The sequence below is a fragment of the Microtus oregoni genome, unplaced genomic scaffold (assembly GCF_018167655.1).
Source record: "Microtus oregoni isolate MIOR12 unplaced genomic scaffold, Mior012 000044F_ref0000062, whole genome shotgun sequence".
Classification (NCBI taxonomy): Eukaryota; Metazoa; Chordata; class Mammalia; order Rodentia; family Cricetidae; genus Microtus; species Microtus oregoni.
This window is the reverse complement of record NW_024543218.1, coordinates 14,137,240-14,159,254: the sequence shown is the minus strand read 5'-3', so window position 1 is coordinate 14,159,254 and position 22,015 is coordinate 14,137,240. Positions and strand designations below refer to the sequence as shown.

At 38.3% G+C, this 22,015-nt stretch overlaps 1 protein-coding gene across 1 annotated transcript in view; it reads right to left on the bottom strand.

Moving 5' to 3' along the window:
* Positions 1–22,015, bottom strand: part of LOC121434751 (protein piccolo-like) — a 298,146-nt gene that overhangs the window by 96,253 nt on the left and 179,878 nt on the right. Inside the window, exons 7-8 of the mRNA XM_041633705.1 lie at positions 6,431–8,618; positions 1,262–1,398 (exon numbers count right to left, since the gene is read on the bottom strand). Coding sequence (XP_041489639.1) covers positions 1,262–1,398; positions 6,431–8,618 — 2,325 coding nt within the window. The remainder of the gene's footprint in view (positions 1–1,261; positions 1,399–6,430; positions 8,619–22,015) is intronic.

Genomic DNA, 22,015 nt, shown 5'->3' with positions numbered 1-22,015 from the left:
AATTATTAACATAAAATAAATATGTCCGCTACCTGTTGAAGGAGAGGCTGTGATTCACAAGGGGCGTGCAGGTTTCTGCGGCCGTGCTCTGTGTCTCAGCTATTGGGGTACTCATATGGCTGTTCACTTTACAGTAGCTTATAACTTTATGATTCCATCATTACATAATGTTTTATAGTTTAATTGATACTAATTCAAATTCATTTTTGCGAATGTAAGACTTCTATCAGCAATAAATTACATTATGATTGTTATGTTCATTTAACATGGACCTTCATCCTTCTGTTTGTTGAACTAGCTAGAATTTGATGAAATGATCTTCAATAAACCTCTTCTTTATTTTCTTACATTACACTAGTCTGTAAGTACATATTTAAAATGGTACTATGTCCTCAAAGTTACTCAGCTACACATGTCAGTATCAGAAAACTAAAAACAAAATGTTATTTGCAATACATGTATTTTGTCTTTCTAAATAGAATAGAACAGATTTTCAAATTCATTGGAATAGATACAGATTACCTCCATGTATTCTTCTCAGACAACATTATGTAACAATTTAGTTAAAGAACTCTTGAGTATTCATAGAAGAGTGTTTGATTGCAAGGTGAATTTAGATTTGTGGTTTCTATAGCAGCTGTTATCATTTTCTTAACATATTTAACATTCCATTGACTTTGTCCAGGCTTGTAGAGAGCACTAAGCTACAGAGACCCAGAAGGGCAATAAATGATAACTATATTGGTTTCATTATGGTGGAAATTCCTAGCCAGACCTTTATGATGAGAATCAAAGCATAAATACAATGTTAAGAGCAACAAAAAATACAATTCAATATAATGACATTTTAAGATGCAAAAGACCCAAAAGTATGTAAAGATTTAGTCAATATTGTCCTAAACAACAATATGTTAAAAAAAAGAGAAGAGAATCTTTACAATATTTTTATTACACATATGTATATTGCACAATGTTCTTGCAATCTCTTTAAGTAGCTCCATGTATTTCCTTTTCATTCATTACCAAAGATGGTATATCCATAAAATAATCATCTATTGCATGAATGAATCATTTAAGTTGTCTGGTAGAAACATCACAATGTGCAACAAACTGATAAAACAAAGTACTATTTTCATGAAATTACCAAAAGGAAACACTCTTGAACTTGACTGATAATTATTTTGGTTAACAGACTCGCCTGTTTTGGGATTTTGACTCTTGTTGTTAACAATTCCAGGAGACTGTAAAACTGCTCACTTACCTGCTCTTGATGTTGACTGAGGGGTCTAGAGTGAACCAATCTTTCCGGCAATTTCCGGTCCAGACCATGGCTATTTTCCAAGCGAGACTCCCTGGGTTTATCAAACCAATCCGTTTCCTCCCGACGCAAGTGGTAGGCTTTGGAGACCAAGGAAACATCATACATTGCGACTGCAACTGATACAGGTCATAGAGGGAAGCAAGTGTCTGCAGCATTAGCATGCACTGGGCTTGTGGAGCACAGCATGCATCTCAGACATAACCTGCGTCAGAACTAGACCCGTTTCCTAGAGTATCTACAAAGTTTCGGGAAACAGAATAATCTAAAGAAAATGAGGCACACATAGGCACAACATCTCACAGTAAATAAAACAATACAAAGTTACATTTATAAGTCAGTATAAATGAAATTTAGACGACAATAAAAAACAAAAGTATATGAGGATAATTTCATTCAACTGAAGTCCACCAGTTCCTACATAGATACCTTACCCTGCAACCCACCATGCATGACCAGATGTCAACAGGAAATGCACTGTGTGCATATGCAAGTGGCTCTTAACTTTCCACTTTTGTGTAAGTCAAGCAGTAGCATATGGCTTCTGGCTACAACACTGAGTGAATATATTTTTGAAAAATATGACATTTCTTTGACAATCATAAGTGAGCAAAAGCATTTAAAGCTAAGATCCTCTATGTGTTATTATGAGAAACATGTATACTACAAGAAGTTTAGAGCTTAATAATAAAAATATATCTAAAATACATATATATGAGGATCTTTAATATAAATAAAATTATGATTATCTGAATTTTAGCACTGACTTAGGAATTTGACAACTACTTTTTACTAACTTACCACTGTGATAAAATTTGATAGTATATTTTGAAATTTTAATCACATTTAAAACATTCAAATATAAATTTAAAATTTTCACCTAGTAAAATCAGAACTTTCCGAGTTTCTTTAGCATATTCCAAAGGGTCAATTGTACTGAACAGCTAACACTGAATAGGCATATATTACTTCTTGGCATTCCTTGGCTATATTCTTGTCCCCTCAGCAATTAAAAGCCTTTGGAAACAATTGTTGCTTCTCAAGTGACAATGAAATGGCCTGTTCCCTTGCTCAACCTGGTATGAGTTGCTTTCAATATTATTTTCTTTAAATGGTAGCTTCTAAAATGCCACAGACTGAGCTCTCTTGTCCATGTTGTTGAAGGTGGCTTCCTGGGTCTACTTTAAAAACCTCTCCAGGGACTGCCATTTCCAGCATCTACTGGCTGGTAGAACAAGACAGCCAGTGTGTGCATCTGTGTTCAGCTGCACATCTGTAGCCTTGCACACCAGCAGTCCTCAGCCACACCACCTCTCCCAAGTACACATGGAATGGGGAGTGGCATAGCATGGTTCCACCAATTTTAGAGTTGATGCCTGGGTTGTGGCTACATATACTCTTGGCTGATTTTTCCCATTGGACTAGCAGCTGCTTGAAGAGGAAATTTATGATTCTTTTGTTATTTTCTCCTCTTTCAATTTTCTCCTCCCACTTATTGGAGCATAGTGTTTAATAAAGTATCACAGAATGAGTGAAACATAGACTTACTTGTCATCATCTAAAGAAGAAGTTAAACGTCATAGTTAGGATAGTTTTAGATAAACAACTTCTCTTTATACCTTTTTATAGCTATCCAATATTCTTTTCATAATCTACTTGATAATTATTGTTCTAAACCACAGTAGTAATTCGAAGCTGAGTGAATAAATTTACAAAATTATTCAGTATAACCAATGCTTGATAAATAAAACAATAAACCAGATAGTCATCAGTCAGTGAACTTACTAGATTATAGTTCACTTCACTTAGGAGAAAATAATTTTGTATAGGTATTAAATATGTTTATCATTCAGTTTTAAGGGTTTGCTTTTTCCTAAATAAAGGATGGGCAGGGATGGTGGTACATGCCTTTAATCCCAGCACTCAGGAGGCAGAGTAAGGTGGAACTCTGTGAGTTTAGGACTAGCTGAGTCTATAAGAGCTAATTCTAGGACAGCTAGGACTGTCACACAGAGAAACCCTGACTTGAAAAACCAAAAATAAATAAAATAAAATAGAAAATAAAGTAAATTTAATCATGCTTTCAACACGTGGTTATCCTGAAAAATACAGGCTTCCATTTGAACATGTAACTTCTCTCATTGCATTTTAAATACAACAGTTTAAATGTGTTTTAGGGGTCTCTGGATTTTACAAATATGACAGAACCTCAACCTGATCCAATTTTTATCAGTTTGTCTCCAATTCTGATAACTTATTTTGATTTATGTTATTTCTAATAACAGTCTCCTATGTAACTGAGCAAAAAAGGTATCTGCCGCCTTTGATAGGACTATAGACTCAATCTAAGCCACCTGACAGAGTGACTCTTCTCCTGGGTCACATCTGTCTTCCTCATGGAGCACCAGGTCTGCAGAGTCAGCTGCTCCTAATTGCTTGTGTTTGATCTGCTGCGGTGGAACTATATTACAAACGAATCTTAGAAAATGTAAAATGTATGTTCCATGCTGATTCAAGTAGTTTTATTTGTTTTCCTATCACTACAAAAACTTCAAGTATTTGCATGATATACAAACAATGAAAACCATTTTACATTTTACTTTGCACGTATTCTAAAGATACCCAGTATAATGCAATAACAAAGTTACTGATGAAATTCAATTTGTTATAGCCTTTCACCTAGTTATGCATCGATAGTCTTTATGAATGAATTTTGTCTGCTTCATTTTAAAATATATTTTAGTTCTCAAATTTCCATCCAATTGTACATTTTTTTTGCTTTGGCACAATCTTTATTTGCCTCAAAACTGTATAGGATGTGTGCTATCTTATCATGTTATCATTAAACAAAAGTTCAGTCAGTGATTACTTCTATAAACAAAATCTAGAAATAAAAATACTTAGTTAATTTTATACGTATGGAATCAAATAAATATCACATTTTGGGCTAGTTACAAACATTCACATGTCCAACATCAAGTTACAAATCTACCACATTTCTGAGGAATAATACTATTTGTCAAATTCTTTCCAGATAATTGTCACCTTTGTGTACATATCCTTTAGGTATTGAGTTGCTCCATAATTCCAAGAGAGTTTATTTTTATAGATAAGGCCATTGATGGCTTCTCATTCCTTTTCTCAGTCATTCTACTTGTGTACAATGAGAATAAGATGTGTACTAGACTAAAACAATAACTGTTTCCACATAATGTCATAATGCCAGGTAAGTTAATTGGATTATTTCAAATACTGGCCTAGGACAGACAGAAATGTTTTACTTAAATAATAAATCATCAATAAAAATGGTCAACCAATCAGCCTGCAATGAGAAAAACCAGGTTTGAAAGAAACTTGGTGATCAGAACTTCATAAGCAACATAAACGGTTTTTACCTCAGGCCTACAGACCACCCCCCCTTCAGTTCAGCCAACAGTCTCTAAATCAAATCTGTGTCTACATCAGAATAAAAAAAATTTTCTTCATAAAAACATGTTTTGATGTGAGTTTTTACTGAGAAAGATTCAAATGGGAGAATATTTGCTGTGGGATGTCTTTCTATACACTCTGAATATATGTTGCTCTCATTGGTTGATAAATAAAGCTGCTTTGGCCTATAAGCAAGGCAGAATAGAGCCAAGCAGGAAATCCAGACAGAGGAAGAGGAGAGGAAAGATGGAGTCTGGAGATGCCAGTCAGCCTGCCTCTGAGGAAGCAAGACATGTAGAATATGAGCTACCAAGCCATGAATTGTGTGGCAAAGCATAAATAAAAGATATTGTTTAATTTACTTGTAAGTGTTAGATAATAATTATCCTGAGCCATCGACCAAACATTTATAAATAATGCTAAGTCAGGAACCGGTGGGCAGGAGAGAAACCTCTGATTATAAATATTCATATCATTTTAGTATTTTTTAGTATCCAAATGAAGTGATATTTGCATTTGTTTAGACATGGTTTATTTCCAGGGCTTCAGCCCTGTATCTATTCAAATATAAACCAATATACAAGACGGGTACAGTGGCTCATGTCTTTGATACAAGCATTTCTGGGCCTGAAATTGGGGGATCACCATCAATTCAGCTAGTGTGACCTGAATAGTGATTTCCAGGTCCGTGTGAGCTACAGAATAGGATCTATCTTAAAAAAAAAACTTAGTAAAAATGTTAGATAAATAAGTCAAATTATTTATCTAACATTATAGGCTTTACATAATAATTTAAAATCTCTATATTTCTCTCTATATTTCTATAAGAATTTCCAAATTAAAACAACTCTAGTGTCATATGTACTTGTTCAACCAAAAAAGTAGCAAGACGCCTTTGGACAAAAAGGAAAAGCAATGAAATTCCAAAGGGTTGCAGGAAGGATTCAATGCCCAGGCCTAGACTCCAGACAGTTACATCTAAAAAAGCAGTGTAATATTTTTCAGTTTTAAATAGAATTTTTATATAAAAATTTCATACTAAAATTATTTTTAATATCATGATTAGAGTTAAACTTTCTAATGCATAATAGTAAATGTACAAATTTGTCAGCAATAATCTTCATAATAAAGGAAGATGAAACACATCTATTCAATGAGAATGATAAAATTTTGTGTTATGCTAACATCAAGCAGTTGCAAAAGCTCTCGGCAAGAGAATCATAATGTCTGATGTTCAAACACTCATCTCCATTACAAAGTGGAACCAAATATTACTCAATGGCTCCAATTCTTAGTGATTTTATTAAAATTTATTAAATACGTCAAAATATAGTTTTAAAGTGCAAAGAACCATACAATGAAAATCTTCCCAGTTATGTATATTAAGGATGACCATATTTTATTGATATAATTATGTAATACTTGTTTAAAAAAATCAGACACAAAACAAATCAAGCCAACACTCATGAAACAGAAGAAAACAAGAAACTTAAAATAATCAAAGAGAACCATGCCACCAAGTCTAGACACAGGAAGTACACATACAGGAAATAAAACTGAAATAAACATGCACAAGGTGCACCAAGAAAGATGGACTACATTTTTGAAGAGAGAAAATTAAACATGCAGAGAGAACCACGTTGGAGTTTGGAGAGTAACAGGGTAGGCTGAGGCCCCATTTACCTTCGCTGTCAGACATAGCGTGTTGGAAATCATCCATGATGAACGCTATGTCACGGTCATACCCTCTTGTCCGTGACTCTTCTCTCATGTGTTGCTGAACTTCGGGCAGTGAATGACTTGATCCAAACTGATCCCTGGTGTCTGCGGATATCGGGGGCAGTGGTCCAGCGGCAGCCCTGGCCATTCCCATTGGCTGGCCAACAGGACTGAGGGGACTTTCTTCCTCCGAGTTCTGAGCCACAATTGGTATTCTTCCTCGGCTCTGGCTGATTGGTAAACTGGTGGGCTTAGTTCTGGAAGAAGATGCCGAGTGGCCGAAGGAGACATCGAGAGCTTCGGCCTCTTGAGCTTTCAGTCTTAACGATGAGCTGGAAGAATCCCTCTTAATCGATAAATCAAGCCCATAGACAGAAGACGGTCTCGAGGAAGGCCTGGACCTGCTTCCGCTGCTGTATGGTTTATCTGCTTCATCCTGTAGAGCTGACCTGATGGTGTTTCCTAATGTGCCCAGTCCTGACCCAAGTGATGAGCCCATAAATTTTTGTTGATCTGTAATATTTTTTCTGAGACCAAATGTGATATCATCTTGAAGAAGCCTTGCCCTAGAAGAAATACCACCAATAGATGAAGTGCTAGAACTCATATAACTTGGATAGTCGGGTTCAAGATCTCTGCTTTCTTGAATAGGTGAAAACTTTGACATTTTAGGGTCAATTAACGATTTCTTATGCTTTGACTGCTTTTGGTAGAGTATGGCTGCTGGTAATTGTTTGGCTGCTTGCTTTTCAAGGGTGAGTCTACTGATGCTATACTTTTCAGACTTGGGGAAATGTCTATAGCTAGTATCTGCGTGGTAATAATGTGAAAGACCAGCAAGGTGGTCGAGGCTCTCGGTGCCTCTGCGGAATTCTTGCTTAATCTGGTGTTTCAGAAGCTTTAACTCGTAAGGATCCTCCATCGGGTCCTCCTCTGCCTTCACATAGCTGTGCAGTCTGGAGGAAGTCTGCAAAGGCGCTAGGAAATCGGTCACTTCCTGAGACCTACGGGTCTCGGTGGTTCTAAGGAGACGGTCTGTTTTGGACAGATCTTTTTCATGGAGGCTAAATGCTGTGCTTAGTGCCGCTGTTCCTTTGGTAATCTCTCCAATGTCATCTATTAGGACGTAATTCCTTGAAGTGTGGTGGTCCATATCTGCATAGAAAGAGTCTGCAGAAATGCTTGATATTGGACTGCTCACCATGCTGCTTCTTTCTTCCAGTCCTATTCTCAAATCTAAGCTATTGTACTTACTCCCGAGGTGGGAAACAGCGTACGTATTATCAGTCGAAACAGGAGCGATCATCAGGGGCTGGTTGCGAATCACTTCATAGTTGGACGTTATCTTGGGTTCCAAATACAATGTCGTTTGCCGAGGCTTCTGCTGTATCACCATCATCTGGGACGGTAACTGGTAAGACGGTTGTGGGCTTGGAGTGGGCTGAGCTTGGGGTGTGAAGGACATGGTTGCCACCGCTTGGAAGGTTGGTTGAGTCTGATAAGGTGAGACTTGCTGATGGTACAATGTCTGCTGTTGAAAATGAGATTGTTGAGTATACGGGGTGGGTGCTTGGGTGGGAAGAGCAGGCGAGGAGTACTGGTATTGTGTGTAAGGACTCGTTGGAGGAACCAGTTGAGCTTCCGTTTGGGTTTGGGGTGGTATGAACTGGCTGAATTCAGTTTGAGGAGCTGTCCTCGGCCGCTCAATGCCGTGCTGACTTTCTATTCGGCTTGGTCTGGTGCTGCTGACCTCACTGTCCGACATGTAATCCCGGTCCTCGGCTACCCCCTGCAGGTAGGCACGTTCTCTCTTTTCTCGCTCCTTCAGCAATGCTTCTTTTCTCCTGTTAATCCCCATCTCTAAATACCGTAGCTTGGCATCAATCTCCTTTTCTTCTTCATCAAGTTCTGCTTGCTTCTTTCTAAGCTTGGCAGACTCCCTTTCTACGAGGTCGAGCTCTCGGTCTATGTCCTGGAGAATCTTGGCTCGAGCCATGGTGTTAGTTCTGCACATTCTTCTCCTGGACGCAGTGCCCATTGTACTGTAAGCGGACTGTGTTCCCGTAGTAGCCTCCTCGGGAGGGGGGTTTGGCAGTGTTCTCTTGACTTTTTTCTGGGTTCCAGAGGCTGTCATGGTTTGAGAACCTTTGGTCTACAATCAAGTAAACAAAACATTGTATTTTACTCTCAAATAAGAAAATAAAGGCCAGAAGTAAACTACATAAATTCTACTCGAATAAGTGAGTTCACATACATTGTGGTATTATAGCAGAGTAAAATTAAAATTTCAAAAGTTGATCGCAAATAAAATCAGTAAAAATTTTTCTTTGTAAATTAGTTTTTTATAATCATAATGTCTGCAACATTTCAGGGGAGTATTTAACTCAGGGCAAACTCTTATTTTAGGCAAGCTAACATTTTAGTTTTGTTCCTAGAGGAACTCTTTGCACACTCATTTTCAATCCCACTTATTAAATATAAGGTTATTTATTTAAAATAGATGATCACTGTAGCTGTGTTGCTTGTCTGAAATGCAATATACATTTGTTGGAGATGTTTGTCTTCCTTCCCCATTTTACATTGTACTATCTTGCAATTTTCAGTGTCTCCGTGATTACTTGGATTCCCACGCCCTTTAAATTTTGCTATTTTTTCCGAGTGTTTTCACAAATTTGTAAGAGCAAAGATAGTTTACTTCATAAAAGATTGTTGTAGCTAGTTTCAGTCAAGTAAAACAATAACTGTTTTTTTTTGTTTGTTTGTTTTTTAGACAGGGTTTCTCTGTAGCTTTGGAGTCTGTCCTGGAAACTATCTCTTGTAGACCAGACTGACTTCGAAATCACAGAGATCCGCCCGCCACTGCCTCCACTCCCGAGTGCTGGGATTAAAGGCGTGCGCCACCAAGCTGCTAACAATGGCCTTCTAAAATAGCCTGTGAAGTACTTTGTGGTTATTTCACTAATTTGACATATTTAATAGGCAGAAGTCTTGAGAGTCATAAAATCAGAATAGCTAGAGACACCACGAGAGATCATTTATAGCTAAACATGCTGATGTTCTCAAAACTGTCTGTGTGTCAGTAGCATGCTAAAGTTGGAGCCTAGTCTTCTCTGTACTCATCCATGGTTTTTTAGAAGATGCCATATTCCTTTCTCTTTAGCAATCCAAAGAAATAATTCCTACCCACCCTTCAGTCATCACACATATATGACAAAAATGGGTGATACTTGCCTATATGAGTTTTGGAAATAGAATCTCATTTCCTTATTGTTCCTTATTTTGTTATTATAACAACATTATTCCTTATTAATTAGATCATATTTGTGTAGGCCTCTATACTTTTGTTACTTTCGAACATCCTTTCATAGTTCACTTCCTTCATGTTTCTCGTCTGCTCTCCTGCATAGGTTTTATGAAATATGGATAAGGCACATTTCCAATGCAGCTGTTGCACACCTTACTAATCCTTATCCCCATTCTGTCCATTTTATATGCAAAATTAATTCAGGAAGTTGATATGAAAGTCAAACGAGACAGCTGTTTTAGTACTATAGGTATCCATTAACTACTATTCCAAAAATATTATTTCTTCTGGACTTTGCAGCTTTCTGATAAATTTGCACTTAATATATTTTAGACTGCTACGTTGTCAAAGAATGCCTCACTGTTGCTTAGCCGGACTACACAACAGGTCATGAATGTGGAAACTCACTTGCCAACACATTAGCTGGTGTGAGGCAGGGTGTGAGATGGGGGAGATTTTAGTCTCTCAGGTCAAGAGAGACTATCATGATAAGTGATGCTATTTTGGGGAAGATTTATTTTATGTGAATGTGTGAGTGCTTACATGTACAGGTACTATGTGCATGCCTGGTGCCCACAGGGCCCAGAAGTATGAATGCCAGATCTAAAGTTAACTTTCACCAATTCTAAAGCTATTCAAATCCCTTATTAAATGACAACAAGCTGTCTCCATGGGAGTGTACCTTGACAGCACAGGATTTGTCATGATCTTCCAGTTAGGTGTTTATAGCTTTCTGTGGTAAAATGAAAACACTGAAACAAACTATACTTTAAAGTATGCATTGACCACATTTTATTTCTGTAGGTACCCATTAACTATTATTTCAAAAGAACAAAAAAAAAATCAAGAAGAATTATGACTGAGATAACTGTCACAAAAAAATAGCACAACAAAGCAAATGCAATCTCACATTTAATTTCTAGATTTATAATTCTAAAAAGTAAATGGTATAAAAGTTAGTAAATCAAGACATTTAGGACAAGAATCAATCAAGTCCATTCATTCATTTATTCATTCATTCATTCATTCATCCATTTAGGGGAAAGAGTTAGTTATCAATGTTCTGACTTGACATAAATGTAATGGTCAGTATAGTTCTCATTCTTTTATCCACTGGAATATTAAGATATAAGTTGTATTTTAAACATTTTATGAAGACTTCTACAAACATGAGTATATTTCCCTTCAAGTAAGCAACAATTGAGTCTAATGTTCTGATTCTAGGCTGCCACATTCTAATATATCAGATAGCAATAATCTTGATCTTGTTTCCAAGACAGCAGGTCATATTCTGAATGTATTAGGTTAGGGGAGGTGAGCACTGAAGGTTTTACTGTCTAACAGAAGAAGCTTCCCGGAACAACTTTTTCTAGTATACTGGTTTTGCAGCACTGAGTAAGAGCGAGTCATCTCTTCTACCTTGTAGACAGACAATAGCAGTGGACAGGTCAGTGTTTATCCACTTTTCATTCCTTACACAAAAGATTGGGTTATCTGCTTTGAATATAACTACCTTCAGTGTGTAATCTAAAAAGAACTAGCTGTCATTTGCAACCACAGCCTTGGCAAGGACTTCTTGAGCTTTTCACCGGTGTCACGTTCTTTATAAAATACAGTTACCACTGATTACATTGAAATTGTTGGGAGAATAAAAAGTAAGTCCTGTAGGAAAGTTACACTGGGGATGAAAATGAGAGATCATCTTGAAAAGAGACAGGATCATGAACTCTATCCAGGGCACAACATCATGTGGGTGAGGCAGTTTAATGAGTGGAGGAAATGAAGGTGGAAGAAACATTGTGCTAAGTGAATCAGTCCTGCCTGTTCAGCTTTAGGTTTATTTTAGAAAATATGGAGCTTCAGTGTTAAGACATCTGTTTGTTTTTCAGCAGGAATAAGAATGTCCATTAAATTTTCAGTCTTCATTTTAAAAAGATTCATGACATTGTCAATATCTGAGAAACTAAGGTTTTGAGGTACAGTTTTGAGTCAGTGCTATAAAGAAGACTGTTCTACCTTGTACCCACTGAGATGCCATTCTAGGGTGGGGAAAACATAACCATAGCCAGTTGTACAAAGGCCAGAAGACCATAGACTTTTAAACAATGAAAGAAGATGTGGGGGAGAGTAAAAAGGTCTTCAAGATAAGCTCCAAAGCTAGTCCTTGGGGATGCCTTTAATCTCAGCACTTGGGAGACAGAGGAAGGTGGATCTCTGTGAGTTCAATGCCAGCCTGGTCTACAAGAGCTAGTTCTAGGACAGGTCTCCAAAGCTACAGAGAAACCCTGTCTTGAAAAAAAAAACAAAAAAAGTAAACACAAATCAGGTTACAGGGCAGAGGAGAAGCATTGCTGTGTAAAGTATTTGAGGGTCTGAACTTGATCTCCAAGGAACCACATAAAAAGCTGCTCACGAGCAAGAGTTTATGACCTAAGCACTATGGAAGCAGAAACAAGTGGACCCCTGGACTTCTGGACCCCTGGGACTCTATGGTAAACAACTCTGTCTGGGCCAGTGGGCTCTAGGTTCTGCAATGGAGCTTGTCTTAAAAATAAGATGAAGAGCGACTGGAAGGACACCCAGTACTGACTTCTTACATACACACACACACACACACACACACACACACACACACGTGCACACACACACACACACATGCACACACATGCATGCACACACACATGCACACACATGCATGCACACACACGCACACACATGCACACACATGCATGCACACACACATGCACACACATGCATGCACACACATACACACATGCACACACACATACACACATGCACACACATACACACATGCACACACATGCATGCACACACACATACACACATGCACACACACATGCACACACATGCATGCACACACACACGCACACACATGCACACACATGCATGCACACACACACATACACACATGCACACACATGCACACACATGCATGCACACACACAGATACACACATGCACACACATGCATGCACACACACACATGCACACACATGCATGCACACACACATGTGCACACACACACACATACAAACACAACTATACTATTGCACTACTACTTTCTTAGGTAGCTCTTGGTGTCAATCTCTAAGATACAGTAGGAAACTATCATTATATCACTTGAAAGACATGGCAATGCATTTCTCATTTTATCAACATATAAATAAATCCAATCATGAAAATTATCCTGTATCTTGACTTTGCAGTTTTATTTTCCTGTTAAAGTGGAAAGATTTCTATGAACTGCTTTTTTTCTTTTAAAAGACAGAGAGGATTTATTTTAAACAGTGTGAGTCAACCCAAACTGCTGATGAATAAGACATTCTGGTAATGTAATGGCACAGTTTTCTAGAGGAAAATGTATTCTCTTTTGTGTTAGTCTATGCAGTATCCTAGGAGGTGAGTTAGAAGAACATATAGAGTATTGGACCTCAAAATCAATCTTTGCTTTCAGTTTGAGAAAGGAAAAAGTAACAGATATTTCTGTGGGACAATACTCTTGTATCCTGTAAAGATTGTCACTTGTATTTGTTGAGTAAAACACTGATTGGCCAGTAGCCAGGCAGGAAGTATAGGCAGGGCAACTAGACTAGGAGAATTCTGGGAAGAGGAAAGGCTCAGTCTACAGTCACCACATAGACACAGAGGATGCAAGATGAAAATGCTGCAGTAATAAAAGGTACCAAGCCATGTGGCTAAACAGGGATAAGAATTATGGGTCAATTTAAGTTGTAAGAGCTACCTAGAAATACACCTGAGTCGTATGTCAAGTGGTGTTATAATTAATACAGTTTCTGTGTGATTATTTGGGTCTGAGTGGCCGGGAAATAAAAGCGCAGTCTCTGTCTACAAGATACAGCAAATTTAGGGCCAAAACAAATGGATGGGTTTTAAGCAAGTGTTTCTGGAGGGAAATGTATAACATGTAAGTTTTCAGGGAAATTCAATGATCATCTGGCTTCATTATCAGCAGATAATGCAACAGTGCCTATGAGTAAGATCAGATTCAGGGCCTTTTTGATACAAGCTTGGAGAGGAAAACTAGAAAAAGAGGCAAATATATGGGAACTTATAATACAAAATTTTGAAATCTGTGTTTATACTAAAGTCTCAAACCCTCTGTGCCATTCTCTCACAGACTGCAAAAGCAACCCTGGTTCTTACATCAAGGTCAAATTATCCAGGAGCACATGAAATGCAGAAGAAACCATCAGAGTGTCAGTATTCAGTCCCTGGCTCTCGCTTGTGATACTGTCCACTGGGCAGTAATCAGTCTGACTTTGTCTAGGAGAAAAGAGTTGAATCTAATTTCTTCCAGCGACCAGGCAGCTGTCACAGGAGGTAACACAAAGGCGACAGACATCATCCATCTTCTCAAGGAGGTCAACAAAATAGTTCTGGTCATAGGGATGGAAATGTAGCTCATGGCCTTTCATGGTGTGCACACATACCACACACACGTACATGTGTGTGTAATCAGCCAATGTTTCCTAACCTTCTTATTTATCTATTGGAAACAGGTGTTTCTCTTCATGGTGTGCACACATACACCACACACACGTATGTGTGTGTAATTAGCCAGTGTTTCTTAACCTTCCTATCAATCTATTAAAAACAGGTGTTTCTCTGCACTGGGCAACTGTTTTGAACTTTGGAGGATATTTATCTATACCTATGACCTTTATCTACCACACATAATATAAAAATCAATGTTGTCATGTATTACCTACCAATCATCTCCTTAAGTAGCCTTTAGCTAATACTCACAGATATTAGAAAATGTTCTCAGGAAGAGATCTTTGCTCTTTTTGATTGATTCTATCTCCTGATGTGGAAACAGCTACACTTTTATGTCTCTCTTTCCACTTTATTCTGAGTGGGAAAACATATTTAAAATAAAAAAAAAAACAAGCAAAAACCTGTTCCTACGGTGCCTTGGAAAGACAGGAGTGGGATAAACTAATAAATAAAAAAGAGAGTCTGTGTTACAGTAATGATCTGATAAAATAAATGAAGCAAGAATGTACTAGATGATTTTGCCTCATTATCAATTTGCCCCATGATAGTAAAACACGTTCACCTCTTCTGACTAATTTTTCCATGAGCAGGTTGCTAAACTGTAAGATCACCTACCTGCTTAGGCCTTTTGGAAGGAAGCTGTTTTGCCCCCCCCCCCACCCAATCTTTCTCCTCTTCTTCACCTTGTTTTGGCTGCAATGTTGACTTGTGAGGCCCTCATCAGAGTTCAAACTGACATGGGGGCTGATCTTTCAGCAACCAACATTGTCAGATAAATTAAGGCTTTTGTTCTTTATAATATACTTAGCATTGATTACCTTGTCACAGAAACGAGATGCCTCATCAAATTCCTGGGAAACCTTCCACTGTTGCTGTAGCTATGAAAACTAGCATGGATGAAACTGTCAGTCTGACTGGAACCTTCATAGATTTGAGACTTCACTAAAGGCTATCTATGACTAGGTTTAAAATAAAAATTAATTACGCAATTAAATACACATGAAAACCTTAACCATGTACTTATTTACTTTGCAGATCAATACTGGAATTACTCAGTGAGATCAGCTGTCTAGTTAAACTTAATTTTAAAATCAGAAAATCCCAGCCTTCAAACAAAATCATTTAAGAAACAAAGAGGTCGAACAAAAATGCATCTGAAATCTAAGGGCAATTAAAAACACAGCTGGGAACATCGTAACAAACACTATACACTTGCGTGTTCCTCACTATGCTGAAGGCTGAGACGGTAATGATAAGATGTGATCTGTACCCTTTACTTCTGGAAACCGTACAGAATCTAAGAACAGAAATCACTCTGAGGTAACTTTCAAATTTGGAAATTCTGTTCCCTTTGAATATGGGAATAGGCCTTTTTCTTCTTGCTAAAAAGAATAATTAACATATTCTTCTAATCTCTGACCTTATTTCCCTCAGGTCTGGATACAAAAAAAATAATTATAAGCCCTTATGCCTCTAAATTATTATTCAGAAAGTGGAAATGTGTAGGGATTTTGCCTCCTCCAAGCAAGGCAACTGTATAAAACATAAACCTGGACGCCAAGTTCATTTAGCTTTGAGAGGTTCGGTGAGGAGATGATGATGAAGTTGTAGGTGAGCCTAGGAACAATAGAAGGAAACTCATGCTTCACTTCTTTCCAGTGAGACTGAGGGCAAGCGGAATTAACTCTGAAGTCACGATAGAAACACTAAGAGGCTTTCCTGTCTCCACTGAGGGCAAGTGGAATTAACCCTGAAGTCACAATAGAAGCACTAAGATGCTTTCCTGTCTCCACACCTGTCCATCTACAGGAAGACTTGTCAGTTTTGAGACAAGATAGCAGTTGAGTATAGAGTCAAGAGCAAGTCCTCCAGAGTGTGCCTTTAGTCAAGCGGTCACAGAAAATCTTTATCTTCCTCGCTCTCCTCCAGTTCCACAGGTTTAAAGGAAAGAAAACGCTAAAATTCTACATTATAGAAAATTGGGCTGCAGCCCAATATGAATGAATGCTTTCATGATTAAAATACTAGAAAAACAGTACTAACATAATGGGAATATCTTCAAATTATGGGAAAAGTCAGATACTTAATAAAATCTTGACTGTGTACTACGGACAGGGAGAATTTATCCTTTGTGAATGGAACTGAAATTGACCAGAGGATAGTTTAATTGTAAAAATCTAGAAACAATAACAAAAGTAAAATAATAATAATAATAATAAAGTGTGAGAAGCTAAATTACACTCTTCTGGCAACAGAAGAATACAAACAAAGCAACAGGACACACTTAGAGGTCCCAGAACAAGTTCTCTATGTTGCCAGCAGACTGAAACGCACTCAGTATTCCATCAGACATCCTTAAGCTTTCCCTTACTGCACCTTGTGTCCCAGTTTGCTTTGTTTTGTTGCTGAGATCCGTTGTTCTTGGGCTGAGCAGCCAAGCAGAAAACGAGTTTCTACCTCACTGGACAGAGTATGAGAGACGCCAGTCTGTGTCACCTTCATTGCCTTATATATTCTGGAAAGTCCCAAAGAGATTAATTTCTTCTTTTTCCAAATATTTATGAAGTATTTTTTAAAGAACTCTTAGAACTTTTTAAAGGTGATATATCCATGTACATCTATGTTTCTATCTTCTCCTTCTCTCCCTTCTTTTCTATTGATTCAGATGTCTTTATCGCAAGGAAGGAAACAATATATATGCTGTTTCTAAGGATTTCTGTGCAGTTCAATGACCACATTAAGTTTCTTATTCCTTTGATTTTCTTCTCAATGACTTTGTTCTATTATCACAGCCATAAGCTGGGTTCCATGGAAACTGTGTATTTTAAAACAGACATTGGAATGGTATTTTATTATGAGTGCTTTAGTAGAAGGTAATATCCTTCTTAACTCATGATGGTCAATGATAAAACTTTCAAGAAGATAAGGACAGAGCACCTACTGCCTGTTTTAAACTGTCATTTAAAACAACAGCAAAAAATGCACAACAAAATTGCGTGAAGTTGTTACCATATACACAATCCTCAAGACTAATTCTTTATTGAACATGAAATAATTAGTTGCCTTTGTATTGGTATGTTAATTTAAAAGAAGAAAGTAATCTACAATGCAAATGTAAACATCAGGATATATGATAAATAGTATTTATATATTAAGACAACGTAGTTACATATATACATAAAATAAATGCTGTATTTAATAATTCAGAAGAACTCAATCCTAAATAGGAAAGGAATGTTTTGATAAGTGATCATTAGTGTCTTTTAATTTCAACTTTCTAGTACACTGAAAGTGTCAACTATTAAATTCAACAAAAATATTGATTGAAATGGAATTTCCCATGTAGTGTTATAACAAAACCATGACCATCAAGAACAACAACAACAAATGTTCAATTCGTCTTTTTTTTTGGCCGCATAGCGCCTCCCTGCTCAGCCTGCTTGGGCGCTGGGACTGAACCCAAACCAGGAGGACAAAGGGGTGGCCGGTAGCTCCTTTGTTCCCATAGCCTGCCCGCAGCGAGCAGGGTGGGCCCTTTGTTTGAGAGCTAACCAAGCAGCGTGGAGTTTCGATCTGGGCACCAAGTGAAACATCATTGTGTTGAGTGAGTGCTGCAGCAGCTGGGAACGTACCTCAGCCCGCCCACACTTCCTGGCCATCCTACAGGGGCTATACTGCCCATACCTCCACTCTCTTCCTATCCCATTCAGCTTACATCCAGATTCCCCCACCCCCTGTCTCCCTCCCTCCCTCCCTTCTTTGGCCGCATAGCGCCTCCCTCCTCAGCCTGCTGGGGCGCTGGGACCGAACCCGAACCAGGAGGACAAAGGGGTGGCCGGTAGCTCCTTTGTTCCCATAGCCTGCCCGCAGTGAGCAGGGTGGGCCCTTTGTTCGCGAGCTAACCAAGCAGCGCGGAGTTTCGATCTGGGCACCGAGTGAAACATCATTGTGCTTACATCCAGATCCCCCCACCCCCTGTCTCCCTCCCTCCCTCCCTTCTTTGGCGGCATAGCACCTCCCTGCTCAGCCTGCTATGGCGCTGGGACCGAACCCGAACCGGGAGGACAAAGGGGTGGCCTGTAGCTCCTTTGTTCCCATAGCCTGCCCGCAGCGAGCAGGGTGGGCCCTTTGTTCACAAGCTAACCAAGCAGCGGAGTTTCGATCTGGGCCCCAAGTGAAACATCATTGTGGAGAAACATCTCTGGGGAGTGACATCACTGGGAAGGTACATCAGTGGGCAAGAAGACCTGATCCTGTAAAAGAAGATCCAAAGGGGAGTATTGGGAGGAAGAGATGGGCAGACGCCAATGCAGGAATTCTCCCAACAATCTGAAAAACAACACGAAACCACCAGAAGCCAGTGACCTCACAACAGGAGGACATGAACAGCTTAATCAAGAAGAAGTAGAAAAAACTGACTTCATGAAAGTGATTGACCCCCTTAAACAGCATATAAAAAACGCCCTTATAGAAATGGATGAGAAGTATAACAGAAAGTTCGAGGAACTGAGTAAATCAGTGAATGATACCCTAGGAAACCAAGGAAAAACAATCAAGCAGATAATGGAAACAGTTCATGACTTGAAAACTGAAATGGAGGCAAAGAAGAAAACACAAACAGAGGGCAGGCTGGACATGGAAAATCTAGGTAAACGAATAGAGACTACAGAATCAAGCATAACCAGCCGAATACAACAGATAGAAGAAAGAATCTCAGATTCTGAGGATAACATAGAGAAAATAAACGCTCTGATCAAAGAAAACAGCAAGTCCAACAAACTCTCATCACAAAACATTCAGGAAATATGGGACACAATAAAAAGACCAAACCTAAGAATAATTGGAGTAGAAGAAGGAGAAGAAGTGCAGCTCAACGGTCCAGAAAATATACTTAATAAAATTATAAAAGAAAACTTTCCCAACCTGAAGACAGATGTACCTATGAAGGTTCAAGAAGTATACAGAACACCAAATAGGCTGGATCAAAAGAAAACATCCCCTCGCCATATAATAATCAAAACACAAAATATACAGAATAAAGAAAGAATATTAAGAGCCGCAAAGGAAAAAGGCCAAGTTACTTATAAAGGTAAACCTATCAGACTTACACCTGACTTCTCTATGGAAACCATGAAAGACAGAAGGTCCTGGATAGATGTACTCCAAAAACTAAGAGACCACGGATGCAAGCCCAGACTACTATATCCAGCCAAACTTTCGTTCACTATAAATGGAGAAAACAAAATTTTCCAGGATAAAAACAAATTTAAACAATACGTAGCCACAAATCCAGCCTTACGGAAAATAATAGAAGGAAAATCACTAACCAAGGAGTCCAACAATGACCACAATAACTCAGACATCTAGAGACCCTTCACCAGCGCAAATCAAAGACGGAAAACACACAAACCCTACTACTAAAAAAGTGACCAGAGTTAACAACCACTGGTCATTAATATCACTTAATATCAATGGGCTCAACTCACCTATAAAAAGGCACAGGCTAAGAGATTGGATACGAAAACAGGATCCAACATTCTGCTGTCTACAAGAAACACACCTCAACCACAAAGACAGGCACCTACTCAGAGTAAAGGGCTGGGAAAAGGCTTATCAAGCAAATGGACCTAAGAAACAAGCAGGTGTGGCCATACTAATTTCTAACAAAGTTGACTTCAAACTTAAATCAATCAGAAGAGATGGAGAGGGACATTTTATACTCATAACAGGAACAATTCATCAGGAAGAAGTCTCAATCCTGAATATCTATGCCCCTAATATAAAAGCACCCATGTACGTAAAAGAAACATTACTAAAACTCAAGGCAGCCATCAAACCGCACACACTAATAGTAGGAGACTTCAACACTCCTCTCTCACCAATGGACAGGTCAATCAGACAGAAACCTAACAGAGAAATTAGAGAATTAATGGGGGTAATGAAGCAAATGGACTTAACAGAATCTATAGATTATTCCACCCAAAGAGGAAAGAATATACCTTCTTCTCTGCAGCTCATGGAACCTTCTCGAAAATTGACCACATACTCGGTAACAAAGCTAACTTACACAGTTACAAAAAAATATTAGTAACCACCTGTGTCTTATCAGATCACCATGGATTAAAGTTGGAATTCAACAACAATGCTACCCCCAGAAAGCCTACAAACTCATGGAAACTGAACAGTCAACTACTGAACCATACCTGCAATAAGGAAGAAATAAAGAAAGAAATTAAAGTCTTCCTTGAATTCAATGAAAATAAAGAAACAACATACTCGAACTTATGGGACACTATGAAAGCAGTCCTTAGAGGAATGTTTATAGCACTAAGTGCCCACCTAAAGAAAACAGAGAAAGCACATATTGGAGACTTAACAGCCCACTTGAAAGCTCTAGAAAAAAAAGAAGCAGACTCATCTAGGAGGAGTAGAAGACTGGAAATAATCAAACTGAGGGCTGAAATCAACAAAATAGAAACACAGAAAACAATCCAAAGAATCAATGAAACAAAAAGCTGGTTCCTGGAGAAAATCAACAAGATTGATAAACCCCTATCCAAACTAATCAAACGGCAGAGAGAGAACACGCAAATTAATAAGATCAGAAATGAAAAGGGGGGCATAACCACAGACACAGAGGAAATTCAGAGAGTCATTAGATCTTACTACAAAAGCCTGTATGCCACAAAACTGGAAAATGTAAAAGAAATGGACACGTTTTTAGATAAATACCATTTACCAATACTAAACCAGGACCAGGTGAACAATCTAAACAGATCTGTCAGTCGCGAAGAATTAGAAGCTGTTATCAAAAACCTCCCTACCAAAAAAACCCCAGGACGAGATGGTTTCAATGCGGAATTCTACCAGAACTTCCAAGAAGACCTAATACCTATACTCCTTAATGTATTACACAATATAGAAACAGAAGGTTCATTACCAAATTCCTTTTATGAAGCCACAATTACTCTGATACCAAAACCACACAAAGACTCAACCAGGAAAGAGAACTACAGGCCAATCTCACTCATGAATACCGACGCAAAAATCCTCAACAAAATACTGGCAAATCGAATCCAAGAACACATCCGAAAAATTATCCATTATGATCAAGTAGGCTTCATTCCTGAGATGCAGGGCTGGTTCAACATACGAAAATCTATCAATGTAATCCAGCATATAAATAAACTGAAAGAAAAAAACCATATGATCATTTCATTAGTTGCTGAAAAAGCATTTGACAAAATTCAACATCCATTTATGTTAAAAGTCTTGGAGAGATTAGGGATACAAGGGTCATACCTAAATATAATAAAAGCTATATACAGCAAGCCGACAGCTAACATCAAATTAAACGGAGAGAAACTCAAAGCCATCCCACTTAACTCAGGAACACGACAAGGCTGTCCACTCTCGCCATACCTCTTCAATATAGTGCTTGAAGTTCTAGCAATAGCAATAAGACAACATAATGGGATCAAGGGGATTCGAATTGGAAAGGAAGAAGTTAAACTTTCGTTATTTGCAGATGATATGATAGTGTACATAAGCGACCCCCACAACTCCACCAAAGAACTTTTACAGCTGATAAACAGCTTTAGTAATGTGGCAGCATACAAGATCAACTCCAAAAAATCAGTCGCCCTCTTATACACAAAGGATAGGGAAGCAGAGAGGGAAATCAGAGAAGCTTCACCATTCACAATA